The sequence below is a fragment of the Ostrinia nubilalis genome, chromosome 15, assembly GCF_963855985.1.
Source record: "Ostrinia nubilalis chromosome 15, ilOstNubi1.1, whole genome shotgun sequence".
NCBI classification, from domain to species: Eukaryota; Metazoa; Arthropoda; class Insecta; order Lepidoptera; family Crambidae; genus Ostrinia; species Ostrinia nubilalis.
In genome coordinates this window covers 11,410,761-11,425,302 of record NC_087102.1, presented here as the reverse complement: position 1 = coordinate 11,425,302, position 14,542 = coordinate 11,410,761, and the positions used below count along the sequence as shown (strand labels likewise).

General features: G+C 41.0%; 2 protein-coding genes across 2 annotated transcripts; one reads left to right on the top strand and one right to left on the bottom strand.

Moving 5' to 3' along the window:
• The first annotated feature begins 1,068 nt into the window (after positions 1-1,068).
• Positions 1,069-3,126, top strand: LOC135079002 (RNA polymerase-associated protein CTR9 homolog). The gene is made up of 4 exons (XM_063973619.1): positions 1,069-1,449; positions 1,593-2,636; positions 2,716-2,823; positions 2,907-3,126. Exons 1-4 carry the CDS (start codon positions 1,312-1,314, stop codon positions 3,036-3,038), a joined length of 1,422 nt encoding a protein of 473 aa, XP_063829689.1. The 5' UTR covers positions 1,069-1,311; the 3' UTR covers positions 3,039-3,126.
• LOC135078704 (uncharacterized) lies at positions 3,113-12,767 on the bottom strand. The gene is made up of 12 exons (XM_063973251.1): positions 12,493-12,767; positions 9,164-9,371; positions 8,527-8,725; positions 8,232-8,356; positions 7,828-8,054; positions 7,354-7,517; positions 6,456-6,823; positions 5,634-5,749; positions 5,156-5,269; positions 4,617-4,636; positions 4,193-4,322; positions 3,113-3,854 (listed from the first exon to the last, which is right to left on the bottom strand). The coding sequence occupies exons 1-12, from the start codon at positions 12,626-12,628 to the stop codon at positions 3,622-3,624; spliced, it is 2,040 nt and encodes a 679-aa protein (XP_063829321.1). The 5' UTR covers positions 12,629-12,767; the 3' UTR covers positions 3,113-3,621.
• Positions 12,768-14,542: the final 1,775 nt, after the last annotated feature.

The window sequence follows — 14,542 nt, the reverse complement described above, 5'->3', positions numbered from 1 at the left end:
GAAAGCACCGAAGATATTTGTGTAAGTGAAACGACACAAAATGAAGACAACCAGAACACAAATAGGAAAAGAAATAAAAGTAAAAACAAATTAAAAAAAAGTGTTGAAGTTACAGATGATATAAAATCAGTTGCGCAGGAAAAAACTATTTCTAAAAAATCAACAAAAATAAGATTTGTTGATGATGCACCACAAGTGGTTGCTAGTGGATCTGAACAACCAACCAAGAAAACTAAAAAATCCAAGAAGCAAGATGCACAAGAAAATGATGAAGAACAAATTAACGAAGAAGATATTGATAAGTTTTGTGACGAACTAACGGAAGAAGATAATGTGCAATTTGATAACTGGGTTAAATTAATAGAAGCTAAGTTACACGCTAAAAAATAATTTTAAAAATTAAGTTTATTTTTTATTTAGTGATTATCCAAATGTCAAACTAATAGTATAGGGTAAATGCTCACTTTGTGGTTACTGAACCTTTTTTGGCCACTTAAGACAAAATAAAATGATTTCTTATAATAATAGAGTCAGGTGAATCAACACGAGATTATTTATAAATTTTTTTTTTAAATTTCATAATATTATGCTGCATATTAATTAAAATGTAAAGTGGTAAAATAGGGGTGTAAAAATAATAAAGATAATCAAAACTGGTACATCTGCCCTATCAGCTTAAATCCACCTCCTCTTGAAAATGTTTTGTTTCTGACGTTCATAAGTGCCACCGTGGTGGTCTAAAATTGAATAAAATATTTTTGATTTTGACCTACTCATAAATTCGGCGTGGCGCGGTATAATCTCTATTTTATTGAATCATCTTTGCTAAATTTAGTAGGGATTAATATCGCAATGTTTTGTGCTGCCACCAATAAAGATTAGTCTGTTTGATCAGCGCTCCTCTATGACAGCAACACCTATTATTTGAGAACAAAGCATGAACAAAGAGACAGCCACTTCCGCGTAAAATTGCAAGTTGTCTTACATTAATTTAAATAAAATTAACGACCTACGTTAAACTTGTAACTTTCTACGTAAAGTAAATTTAAAAAATAATGTTGAATTAAGGTGTGGCGAACGTAGGTATATTTTTGGTCCTTTTGGTATAAGTACTATACTCTATGGTCTTATACTATCTTTGGAAGTTAAGTGTTTACTTGTCAATGTCAACATGTCATTGTCAAAAGTGTCACAAACGGCATGCATGTCATTGAAGAGGTTATGTTGTTGTAAAATTAATTTCATGTAGACATTTTTCAGTGTAACAAAGTATATTAACTTAATTTTGAACGACATTTAAGTTTTAAAACTATGACTCGCTTTGCTCGTGCAAAAGGTTCCAAGTCCTCTAATGAAAAAGCCCCTGAAGACAGCACGCCATGGGAGGTGATGAAGGAACAGTTGTTACAATCCAAAAAAGAAAACGAAGAAAGCAAAAAGCGAGCAGAGGTACATAATCTTCAAATATCTATTTGTTTAGTCTGTATTTACTAGACAATATGTCTATTTGCTAGTAAGTTTAGTTAAAAATCTTCTTAGTTAAGCTTCAGACTATATACATTCCTATTCAATTAATTTTGTTTTAATTTTAGGCTGAAAATCAACGAATAGAAAACTATCAAAACTTCCTGAAAGAACAAAAAGTTCAAAAGAAAAAGGCCACATGGTGTGACTTTCCAGATGGACCTAAAAACCAACAAACTGATCAACCTCCCAAGAAGAAGAAAAAGGTAGAAGCGCTCCAAACAACATTAAATGATGGTGCTGATACAGTTGTTAGCAAGCCTTCACAGAAGAAGAAAAAAAAGAATAAACCTAATAACCAAGCAGGTTCTGCTACAGTAAATCAGGATACTAATACTGAGATACAATCTAGTGATATCACAAGTGGAAAAGAAGTGCCTACTCCACCAAAGAAGAAGAAAAAAAATAAGAAAAATAATTCCAAACAGCAAGATAACACTGAAAATACAGTTAAAAATGAATCCTCAGAGACAAATGCTGCCAATGAAGACAACGTACAGATTAACAATAAGCTTTCAAGTAAAAAGAAAAATAAAAAAAATAAAACTGCCCCAAGTAATAAACCAGATGAATTACAAAACAACCAAACTAAATCGCCTATTCAGAGTCAGAAGGGCCCCGACCCCAACAATCAACACAAAATGAAACAACAAAAAAAGAAAAAGCCCAAAAATCTTGTTAATGGTAAACCAGTCAGGAGGAAAGAAATTAATGACCACAGTTTCCAACTTATCATCAATGGAAAAGAAGTTGAATTGGTTAGATTCGATGGCTTTCCTGTCATGAAGAAAGACGCTGAACGTTTGCAAGAGTTGAAAAAGAATATGATAAATAAAGGAATACCTAAGAGTGAAGTTCAAAGGACTATGAAATTAGAAAGGAGACGGGCTGAGAAAGCTCTTGCTAGGATGAAGAGAGAAGTGTGTTATAACTGCAGGAAAGGAGGACACAATCTGTCAGACTGTCCCGAGTTGAAATCTAAAATACCTGGGGTGGACGCACCAGAAGGAGTTTGCTTTAAGTGTGGCTCCACAGAGCACAAGCAGTTTGACTGCAAAGTGCATAAAGATACAGAATTTAAGTTTGCTACCTGTTTCATTTGTAAAGAACCAGTAAGTATTTGGCAACTGATGTTTTGATTACATCATTGATCTATATTTTTCTAAATATTTATAAAACTTTTTTTTTCAGGGTCATATTGCAAGGCAGTGTCCTGACAATCCCAAAGGTTTATACCCTAATGGAGGTAGCTGTAAATTGTGTGGAGATGTAACACATCTGAGGAAGGACTGTCCAACTGTAAGTTTGTTGTTAATGTTCCATAAAATTAGGTTCAAGTTTTAGGATCTATCAAAGTTATAATTTCATTCTTTTCTTTTCAGGTTAAAGATAAAAAAGAAGATTCATCTATAAAACTGCACACATTGGAAGATAGCAATATTGAAGATATTGGAGTGCAAACGAAAACATCAACAATTGAATCAGTCAAAAAACCCAAGAAAATAAAGTTTTAGTCATAACTATAAGCAGTGGGATTGTGAAATATCATCTTGATATGTATTTATATTGTACAAAAGAAAACAATCAATCAAATTACATACATATTTTATTTTAATAAATAATACCTATCAATTAAAGTTGCATATTATAAGGTCACAGAGATCATAATTTACATAATTGTCTTTTTAAATAGAGATACTGTAAGTAATTTATTTCATTGATTGACAGAAATTAATTGTTGATCAAGTCAGTCTGCTAGTCTACATTCTACAATGCGTTATAGGAAACTTGCGCTATTTGGAACAGTGTCTTTCATTTGCTTAAAATGCCAGTTTCCAAAAATCAAAAATAAAAGCTTATTACATTAACCAAAATTATATTAATTGCAGTCGCAAAATATTGAAGAAGGGTCTAACAATATGTCCTTAAAGTCTGTAACCCCTTGAAAAAGAGGCTGACAATAGTGACCGAGTTTCTTGCGCTGCTTCTTAGCACTCTGGCCCATTTATTTTCCTGAAGCAGTGGTAGGGTTATACTGGGACGTGTAAAAGTGCTTTTTAAAAGCCTACATGCATAAATAAATTAGTTTTTTATGATCTACAGCGAGTCGAGGCTCGCTAGCAGCTGCTCCATAGACTGCTGCGCGATCTGTCCGGTGATGCCTTCGGGGCTGGCGGGGTCCTCGCGCGCCAGGATGCGTGCCGCCTCGCGCAGGCAGCGCACGGGCTCCTGCAGCTTGTCCTTCAGCTGATCCTGCGTGATCAGCCCCGCGCTGAACTCGCTGCGGGCGAGGAACATCAGCGGCGCGTGCAGCTCGTATAGCATCATGCCTGGGGACACAATTTGAGTTGTTGATAATTCGAAAGGTAGAAAATATGCCTGTGGAAACAATTTGAGTTGTCTTATTGGTCATTACAGATATCAGCAGCAGATTAATATTGCACGAAAAAAAATACAAATGGTGGACTTATTGCCAGTAGACATTCTCCACCAGTCAACTGTGGATAATTATTTTAATTGTTCACAGAAAATAAAGTTACAGTTGGGTCTCTCACGAGATAGCGCGATGAATACAATGAATTATCATAATCGTCGTAGTCATCATAGCTTTCCACAGTCGGCAGCGGTACACGCTGCAAGACTAGGCTGGATTAATGTTCAATTATACCCCTCATCCTCGTCTCGCCGGGCGTGATGACGTCAAGCGTGCTGAGCACGAGGCGGCAGAAGTCGGCCTTGCGCTCCAACACGAGGTCGGGCAGGTCGTCGAGCGCGTACCCCTCCACGCGTCCATACAGCTATATTAGCGAGTGCCTACACTCACCCCTCATCCTGGTCTCCCCAGGTGTGATGACGTCAAGCGTGCTGAGCACGAGGCGGCAGAAGTCGGCCTTGCGCTCCAGCACGAGGTCGGGCAGGTCGTCGAGCGCGTACCCCTCCACGTGCCCATACAGCTATAGGTATGCGAGTGTCTATACTCACCCCTCATCCTGGTCTCCCCAGGTGTGATGACGTCAAGCGTGCTGAGCACGAGGCGGCAGAAGTCGGCCTTGCGCTCCAGCACGAGGTCGGGCAGGTCGTCGAGCGCGTACCCCTCCACGTGCCCATACAGCTATAGGTATGCGAGTGTCTATACTCACCCCTCATCCTGGTCTCCCCAGGTGTGATGACGTCAAGCGTGCTGAGCACGAGGCGGCAGAAGTCGGCCTTGCGCTCCAGTACGAGGTCGGGCAGGTCGTCGAGTGCGTTCCCCTCCACGCGTCCATACAGCTTTATAGCGAGTGCCTCATTGACAGCAGCAGCGAGTGCCTACACTCACCCCTCAACCTGGTCTCCCCAGGTGTGATGACGTCAAGCGTGCTGAGCACGAGGCGGCAGAAGTCGGCCTTGCGCTCCAGCACGAGGTCGGGCAGGTCGTCGAGCGCGTACCCCTCCACGCGTCCATACAGCTATATTAGCGAGTGCCTACACTCACCCCTCATCCTGGTCTCGCCGGGCGTGATGACGTCAAGCGTGCTGAGCACGAGGCGGCAGAAGTCGGCCTTGCGCTCCAGCACGAGGTCGGGCAGGTCGTCGAGCGCGTACCCCTCCACGCGTCCATACAGCTATATTAGCGAGTGCCTACACTCACCCCTCATCCTGGTCTCGCCGGGCGTGATGACGTCGAGCGTGCTGAGCACGAGGCGGCAGAAGTCGGCCTTGCGCTCCAGCACGAGGTAGGTTGCAAGACGTCGAGCGCGAAGCCCTCCACGCGCCCATACAGCTAATATATTAGCGAGTGCCTACACTCACCCGTCATCTTGGTCTCCCCAGGTGTGATGACGTCATGCGTGCTGAGCACGAGGCGGCAGAAGTCGGCCTTGCGCTCCAGTACGAGGTCGGGCAGGTCGTCGAGCGCGTACCCCTCCACGCGTCCATACAGCTATATTAGCGAGTGCCTACACTCACCCCTCATCCTGGTCTCGCCGGGCGTGATGACGTCAAGCGTGCTGAGCACGAGGCGGCAGAAGTCGGCCTTGCGCTCCAGCACGAGGTCGGGCAGGTCGTGGAGCGCGTATAGGTACCTTCCACGCGTTCATACAGCTATATTAGTGAGTGCCTACACTCACCCCTCATCCTGGTCTCGCCGGGCGTGATGACGTCAAGCGTGCTGAGCACGAGGCGGCAGAAGTCGGCCTTGCGCTCCAGCACGAGGTCGGGCAGGTCGTGGAGCGCGTATAGGTACCTTCCACGCGTTCATACAGCTATATTAGTGAGTGCCTACACTCACCCCTCATCCTGGTCTCGCCGGGCGTGATGACGTCAAGCGTGCTGAGCAGAGGCGGCGTAAGGCGTAGGCGACGTGGGCCACCGCCTACGGCCTCGCGGTACAAGGGGCCTCGCGCATCAAAAATTTTGCTCACATGTCAAATTCAACTTTTAAATACTATTAAATACTAGCTTTTGCCCGCGGTTTCACCCGCGTGAAATTTAGTAGGTATGACACAAATCGTCATAAATTATAGCCTATAATATGTTAATCTGGGTTATAAACCGTAATACTGTAAAGTTTCAACAAAATCCGTTCAGTAGTTTTTGCGTGAAAAAGTAACAAACATCCAGACATCCAGACATCCAGACATCCAGACATCCAGACATCCAAACATCCAGACATCCAAACTTTCGCATTTATAATATTAGTAGGATAAATTATTGATAGCTAAACAATGTACCTAGTTAAAAAATATTTTTTTCCAAACAAATTCAGCCATAATCAGACACAAAATTAAGCAACAACACGGTTTTAAGTGACAAACATTATTCTTTGGCGCAAAATTCCTTTAAAAATAATCACTGAATCAAGAAATCAGAAACTGTCAATGAATAGACCATTGACCCGTTTTTTTTTAATATTTCATAAAATCCGTCTTCAGGTCGCCACAGAACAAGGCCTCGCGAAATCTGTCTTGCCCACATCAAATTTAGGTCTTGCCCCGCCACTGGTGCTGAGCACGAGGCGGCAGAAGTCGGCCTTGCGCTCCAGCACGAGGTCGGGCAGGTCGTCGAGCGCGTAGCCCTCCACGTGCCCATAGGTATAGCTATAGGTATGCGAGTGTCTATACTCACCCCTCATCCTAGTCTCCCCAGGTGTGATGACGTCAAGCGTGCTGAGCACGAGGCGGCAGAAGTCGGCCTTGCGCTCCAGCACGAGGTCGGGCAGGTCGTCGAGCGCGTACCCCTCCACGCGTCCATACAGCTGCGCCAGAGAATGCTTCAGAGATAGCAGCAGCGCGTGCCGCGGGTGGAACACCGACTTGTACTGGAAACAATAACAAGAATTTAAATTTGGCCACCTGGGCTATGTGTTAAGCGCAAGTTTGAATGTCAAATGTTTGTTCCTTTAAAGGAACTTTTTCCGGAAGCAACTCCCGGCCAAGTCGGCACTCCATCATAGCTAACAATGGACCAGTATCATCATCTCTAAAAGATCTTGTAAAAAGATCGAGAGTGAGAGCCACACACTAGCCAAGAAGAGCCTGATTATATTCCTGAAAAGCTCACATTATCATAGAAAAAAAGTGTATTGTCGAGAAGTTCTAGACCGACCGCAATGGAGAATCGTGGACACTCCCTGGGGATCGTAGAGTATGTATCAAGTTAGAGTAGGCGCACACCGTGGATTTTGGTTGGCCGATAGTTGTGCCCGATTTTAAATTGTATGAAGAATCGGCCAAATCGAATCGGCGTAGTGTGCGCACTCCCATACATGCCCATACTATGATCAACTGCCCGACTAAACTATCGGCCGACGAAAAATCAACGGTGTGCGCCTACTCTTAATGTTGCTACCTTATTGAGAGTAGCCTCGCGCTGCTCGATGGCCTGCGGGCCGGGTTCTAGCGCGTCCAGCTGGTCCAGCTCGGCCTGCACCACGCCCAGCAGCTTGCGCATCGCCGCGCTCGACGTCTTGAACTGGCACTTCTTGTCCGAACATGTCCAAGGTGCTTCGTCGTCTGAAACGGAGATGACATGGTGGTTAAGCTTTACCGCAAGAGTGTGTCACTCTTCATCATGGCTAAACTTAGCTACAAGCAACAATTACCTACGTTAACTCCGCATCTATAATAAAATGTTTGCAGACAAAGCAAAGTCAGACTCGGGCAGTTTAGTTGTTAGACTGTGTTTATTTCGGTGTCTAAAGATTGGCGCAGCGCGGGCACTCAAGATAGGTAGGTGGAAGACAAGAAAACCTCTAAGTACTAAAAAGTGGAAATTACGCGGCGCCGTAATTGCTAACTTTTGGAACAACGATTAGGTCCTTACCTAATGGATTGCTCGCCATAATAACCCCATTATCGCACTTCTGGCACTTCAACGTGCTGAGGTGTGTTCCCAGCTCGGTAGGGTCGGCACATCGCGTACATTCGCAGCTGAAGAACTTGGACTCCAGCAGATAGTCGCGCCGCACGATCGTAGGGGATAGCGCGTGGGTGTAGCACAGGTGGAGCGTCTCTCCTGACTTGATGGGAACTGCTGCTCTCACTAGGACCCTGGAAGACACATGAAAAGACTTCGTGGCTTTTGATCTGGTGGTTTTCGAATACAGTCACATGAGGCGTCAGGGACTGGCTGACAGCCGATGGCTGGCTTAATGTGTAGAATGGGACCATCCTGTATAATGGGACTATCATTATGGGATCACCCATTTAATTAATTTTGTTACTTACTGGTAATCATTCTGTAAGATGGTGTGGACAATGTTTGGCACGCAACTGTGTGCGGAGATAGCGAGCCGAGGATAGATGGCGCGAACGCTGAAACCCACACGGGACGGGACTTCCACGGAGTTCACCTAATATTATGAACATTTATTAGGAAGTTACGTAACACCATAAATGCCATAAATAACATATGTATGGATAGCAAAAACTAATCCAGGCTTCTATCCTTTTTTTAAAAAGCCTAGGAATATTAGACACGAAATTGAATATCAAAACCAAAATAGACCAGGGGTTTACATACTTCAAGGATCCCACAGACGCGCTGCACCAGCTCCTTTTCAAAGCGGCTGCCGAGCTTGCAGTGGTCCACCAGGAAGTCGGCGATGTTGACCTGGTCCGCCGCCCACGTGGGCCGCTGCTGGCGCGCCGCAGTGTGCGTTTCCATCGCGGCTAACTCGCGCTCCCAGCGGTCGGGGTCGCTCTCCTTTGCCAGAAGTAACCTGGGAAGTACGCGATTGTAAGGAGGTAAATGTTTAACCCATCTTACTTTGTACGCCTAGAGCAGTAGATTAGGCAATAACAACATTTATATAGGAGGATCTGTAGTCTCACACTAGGCGTTTTTGTGATCGTTTGCCGTAGGTGTGATAAAATCACATGACTTTCCTCATAGCACAGGACATCTTCAGATCTTTACAAACAACGATAAGCCTATGTAAAAATACTGAACACGTACGTATGATAGGTAAAGCCTCCTAGCTGCAGCAATGGTCAATCTTGGTTGGGCAAGGTGGCAAGGGTAGTCCGCCCTGTTCTGACTGACTCCAGGCTACAGGCGGTCAACCGCATGTTACTGTCGCGGGCACCCAAGCTACGTCCTCCACGAGAGAGATATGAGTTGTTTGCACGAATAAGTTCGCATAAAATGGTATACCTACCTCAATGGTGTGATGCAGTCCAGCTGCGGCGCGGCTGCGGTCCAGTCCTCGACGGGCTGGAAGCGCACCTTGGCGGCGGCGAACAGCGCGCACTCGGCCCGGTGCGCGGGCGCCGCCTCGCACTCGGCGCCGCACACGGGCCAGCCGCAGCGGGAACACACAGTGTTCTCCACCGGGATGTAGCAGCCGAGGCATAGTGGAGGGGTGTCTGGACAATGAGTTAGACTTTTCTCAGTTATTATATCAGATCACTAAGGATAGGTCCTATTCCATCGCTTAATAAACGCAAAGTAGTAAAACTTATACTTGTCCTAAGCTAGCTTAGGAACTCGTACGCTGGGAATTCATTCACAAAAATTCCCAAATCTTTATTCACAATACTCGTTAGAAAAAATTGGCGTGGAACTGTGATTATAAAAGACGAGTGCGAGAAAGTTAAAATAAATAAAATTATTCACCCAGTAAACAGCCACTATTAATTTAGACAAACATTTATTATCTCTACATCCGTCCAGAGTCTGAAAGTGCTACATTTTTTAATTTTTAGGGTTCCGTAGCAACTAGGTGGGCCATTCTTAAATTTGTGCCAATTTTTTTTTTTAAATTAAAGATTTTTTTTTTAAACTTTTTGCGATGTGTATCGAAAGTATAAACCAAAAGCATACTTTTGATGTATATGGACAACCTTAAAGCCCTCGGAAAGGAAACAAAATAGCCTACGTAAACACGGCTGTGACACTGCATGACACGGATGTGACAGTTTTACATTTTTACTGTAATTAATAATATTTATGTTGATAAATTTATATCATAATAGTTTAAATTGATTAACAATAAAATACACTAAATTCGTTTCATCAACAAAGGTGTTATTTGGTAATATGTACTTGTTTCTGAACATCCAAAAATTTGATTAAAATTGAGATCAAAAATACCGTCAGGTAGTTAATATATCTACTAGATAATAAAAAAATAGACTTTTTATTATTGGCACTATCTGATCATGCTTCCGATATGCTACCTACATGGTTTCGATATGATATGCTTAACAAATTAGTAAATCTTAAACGTAGTACCTAATGAGTATCAAATGATATTTCTGTAGGATTCACATAACAGTTGGTTTTGACAACTTAAACATGTTTCATAGTCACCGTACCACTAAAAATATGGTTAATAGCAATTCCTTTTAAAACAACTCCGACCACCTCTGCAGGGCCTTTACCGGGAGCTGTCTCAGTAAAATTTGATATTACTGCAGAAATGAGAAAGTGCAATAATTTTTCCTTCGTGGCATCTAGAAAATCATACTAGCGAAAAATAAGTATACTTACTAAAAGGCTACTCCTAAAAATTGCACAATACCACAGAATAAGTAATAGTACAGGTACAGAAGGATTACTCCGCAAGACGATTTAAATAAATGCGAGTCTTGCTACGACGCGATACAGTGGAATTCAGCTCGCACAGCACTACGTACCTACAATTTTATTCACCTACAAGTTTTGTCTCTTTCTATCGCGTGTCTCTGAACTCTTCTTACGCTGTTAGGGTTGCTGTCTAGTGAAAATATAATTAATCTACTTATTTGTAATGAGGTACGACGTATGTAGGTAAGTATGCATTCATTATGGAAAACTTTGGGAGAGGCCTTTGTCCAGCAGTGGACGTCATTTGGCTGAAACGAACGAACGCATTCTGAGCAGTAGTCATAGTAGGTTAGGTTCCTATACTATCCTAAGAATTATTGATTACCTACATGGCCAACATACCTTTCAGCATCTTTGGGAAGCGAAAAAAAAGGTAAATCCGGTAGATTTCTTTTCGAATTTAAACACCCGAACGCCGCACAATATTTCTTACTCTTTATGTCCATTTTTAAATAATACTTCGATCATAGAATTATAATCATACTACAACGCACGCCAGCGTCCTGACGGGCGCGCGCGTGACACTCGACTGATATAATACCCGCCGGCGGGGCGCTTCGCTGTAGGTAATTATCGGATGTACCGCGCGGAGTGAGCCAGGCCTGACAATACACAAAATAATTTAGCAGAACAACAAAAACTATTAAAATAATAAAAATATAATGTCACAACCACGCGTTGTAACGTCACGACCATGTACTTAAATAGTTTGCGGTAGTGACACATTTTTAATACCATGGCCGTGACAATTTGGAACGTGTCCGATATATCCAAAAAACTATCTGTGAATTAGCAGATCTTGTGCAATTATCTGAAACTATACTGCATGAGGTACCTAATTATGTTTTATACAATAGCGTGACATTGATACCTACCTTTAAAAACCGTACACGGGATGGACGTGTTATGGTTGTCCCTTTTTTCAAATAAATAGGAAATAATTTTTTGCGGCTCACTCACTACGTTCAGCCATTTGCAAATCTAATAAGATGACAATGTTACTGTTCTAAAAAAACTTAGCAAGGGATGTCAATATCAAAGATAGTTTTTTACCGAGTTACGCATATTTAAAGTGGCGCACATGGTTGTGACACAAAAACTGCTCACACAATGTTTGGTGTTCAAAATCAAAAATGGTAATTATTATTGATATAAATGTTTAACAGTCTTATATAACATGTATTAATCTTGCATAATTACTGTAATATTTATCAAAATAACATAACATCTATTCAGAAAAAAATATTGTATGTCCAAATCCGGGAATCTCACACTACACGGTCCGTGACATTTTGGACTTGTAACTTTTTTTAAATATTCTTCTAATAGTTTTATGATAAAAATGATATTGGGCCTAGTTAATAGAGGTATTTTACTAAGTAAATTAATATACAGTGCACTGATTTTCTTTAAAAACATATGCTATTCTTACATCTCACACAAAAATGCGTAAGAATAAGAATGGCCCAGGTACAAACAAGTACACGACTAATACTTTTATTATTTTGAGTATTCCGAGTATTTCCGAGACGGGAATAACTAAAAGTCTAGGTGTAGTACCTACGAGTACTAATTCAAATGAAGGGCTCTAATTTTGTTAGCAAAATAATTTAAGAAATTTTCAGGCTGTATCCCTTTACACAAAGGTAGTGTACTATTTTAAACTTCTTAGAGAATCCCTCTATGTTTAACTTACATAATAATAAGACACAAATCATGAGCGATTGATGTACGAAACTTTAGGTTATCGAATGCAACTCGCACTTGACCGGCTTTTATTATGACATGAGGCGGAAAATATAAATTACCGCCGCTTAATAATATGCTTTATGTTTGTAAAAGTTTCAAAACTAAACTTTATGTTGTGTTCTTGTACCTAAAAGGATTATAATGACTTACCGGGCTTTGGGCCGACAGCGAACGGTGTGTCCGTAAATATTAATTCACCACTTTCTAAATCCTTCTTTGCCACCAAATAACGTCCGTATTTGTCGTTTTGGAGAACATCGTAGTGGCTGGGCGCCTCTGTAGCCATCACTCGTCAGTGGTGTACCAGGCTCATGAAAACAAATGATGCTGTGTTGCGGGACTGACGCGGCGCTTGCCGACTGAATAAAATTAGCGGCTATAATAAGACGCAGACCATTCGAGAATTGGGCCGACGGATCAGGAATCTGCATACATATGTAACATTAAATCCCTTATTGAACTGCAGTGACAAAAATAGATTATAAGAGTTAGCCGGAAAAATACTTTTTTATTACAAAAAATTGTCGCATAATAAGGGCATCAAGGGTTCAATATTCTATAACGTCAGTATTCTCCTAAATTAGCTGAAAAGTTAAAATTAGAACAATTTCTAATCTTTCCTAATTATTAAGCGCACTTTAGTAAAACTTTATCGCCCTGTTTCACGGATATTTCAGTTAAGTATTTTGGTATTAACCCTAGTAACTGAAAAGAAAAACACGACCAGTGTTTACTAGTTAAGTGCGATCACCCTGTTACCTAATTTATTTACTATCTTATTATACTTAAACATTGTTTATTTACTATACTTATTAACATCGTTACGTAATTTAATTGATTATCTAATTGTAGTTAACTTCACTATCAATAAACAGACAAAAGAAAGCATTAATTTGTTGTCTGGCTGAATTGGAAACTCGCCAACTTTTTACGAGAAAATTCTTGAAAACTCTGTACCTAGGGTGACGGCACCAGTAATGGACATGGCACCAATTATGGACATTTTTTTCGTTGATCGAATTTATTAAGCAACTGTCGCAACATTTTGAACTGGCAACACTAAAATCACAATCAATAGATGTTTGGGCTATCATTTTGACACACGTCACCAAAATCGGCCACTTTGTTTTAAGATAGCTGCGAAATGAAATCTCGTTGCGCGCGGTGGTAATGAAAATCCGTTTTTACTATTGAAATCGTTAAGAAAGTGAGTACATATTTGTGCTTGGTGCTATCTTGTGTTGTGTTATAATGAGATTTGATGTTATTTTTACTGAATAATAATAAATAGCAAGTAAATTGAGCTAAGTTAAAAATGTCTTATCACAGCCATAAGTTTTTTCTGGGGTTTGTTCATTACTGGATTCGATATTTTATGAAATTCAGTAATGGACAAGTGTCCATGCTTAAGTTTTTAATTGATTTTTTAGTTTATTGTATTAAATTATTTAATTTGATGCACTAAACATTTGGGTTGAGTTGATTTTGTAATTGCTCTTTATTTTCCAATGTTGGACGATGTCCATAACTGGGTATTTTTAGTTGTCCATAATTGGGTTCTTTGTTTTGTCTTAGATGGCACAAAAACAAAATTACATCCCCAAACAAATGGGGAGAGCATTGGATGCTGTAAGGATGGGGGAAAAGATAAGCACGGCTGCCCTCCGGTTTGATGTTCCTCGAATAACCTGGGTTACCTCCGCCATATCGAATAACAAATGATCGAAAGTAAAAATGTCCAACACGTTTCATCGAAAACTCAAAACATCGAACGATTAAAATATAGAATTTACAAAATGATCGAAATAATCTTCAAAAGATCTAAGGATTAAATTATCGAAAATCGATCTTATTGTATAGTTTAATAGGAAGATGGAGGTAAGGGTTCCTTGTTGACTATGGTACCCTAGAAATAAAAAAAAAGTTTTATTTATATTCATCATAATAATATGACATTTAGTTTAAACTTCTTTACTGATTTTCGATATTTTAATTATTCGATATTTTGAACATTTGATCATTTGTAAATTCGATATTTTGATCGTTTAAAGTCGAGGGATGACGGGATGACGTTACCGAAGAAGGCATTCGCAAATGGTTCGATAAAATAACGAGATACATAGAAGTTATAGGTTTAAAAGATGTTTTAGATGAACCCAGCCGGATATTTAATACCGACGGAAGCGCATTTTATCACCAG

What these genes read in the sequence shown, in the direction of transcription:
- LOC135079002 (XM_063973619.1), top strand. Translation starts at nt 1,312, where the DNA reads ATGACTCGCTTTGCTCGTGCAAAAGGTTCCAAGTCCTCTAATGAAAAA. An exon ending in GTTTCATTTGTAAAGAACCA is followed by an intron (nt 2,637 to 2,715) that starts GTAAGTATTTGG and finishes TTTTTTTTTCAG; the next exon opens with GGTCATATTGCAAGGCAGTG. An exon ending in TGAGGAAGGACTGTCCAACT is followed by an intron (nt 2,824 to 2,906) that starts GTAAGTTTGTTG and finishes TTTTCTTTTCAG; the next exon opens with GTTAAAGATAAAAAAGAAGA.
- LOC135078704 (XM_063973251.1), bottom strand. Translation starts at nt 12,628, where the DNA reads ATGGCTACAGAGGCGCCCAGCCACTACGATGTTCTCCAAAACGACAAA. An exon ending in CGCTGTCGGCCCAAAGCCCG is followed by an intron (nt 9,372 to 12,492) that starts GTAAGTCATTAT and finishes CTCATTGTCCAG; the next exon opens with ACACCCCTCCACTATGCCTC. An exon ending in GACTGCATCACACCATTGAG is followed by an intron (nt 8,726 to 9,163) that starts GTAGGTATACCA and finishes CGTACTTCCCAG; the next exon opens with GTTACTTCTGGCAAAGGAGA.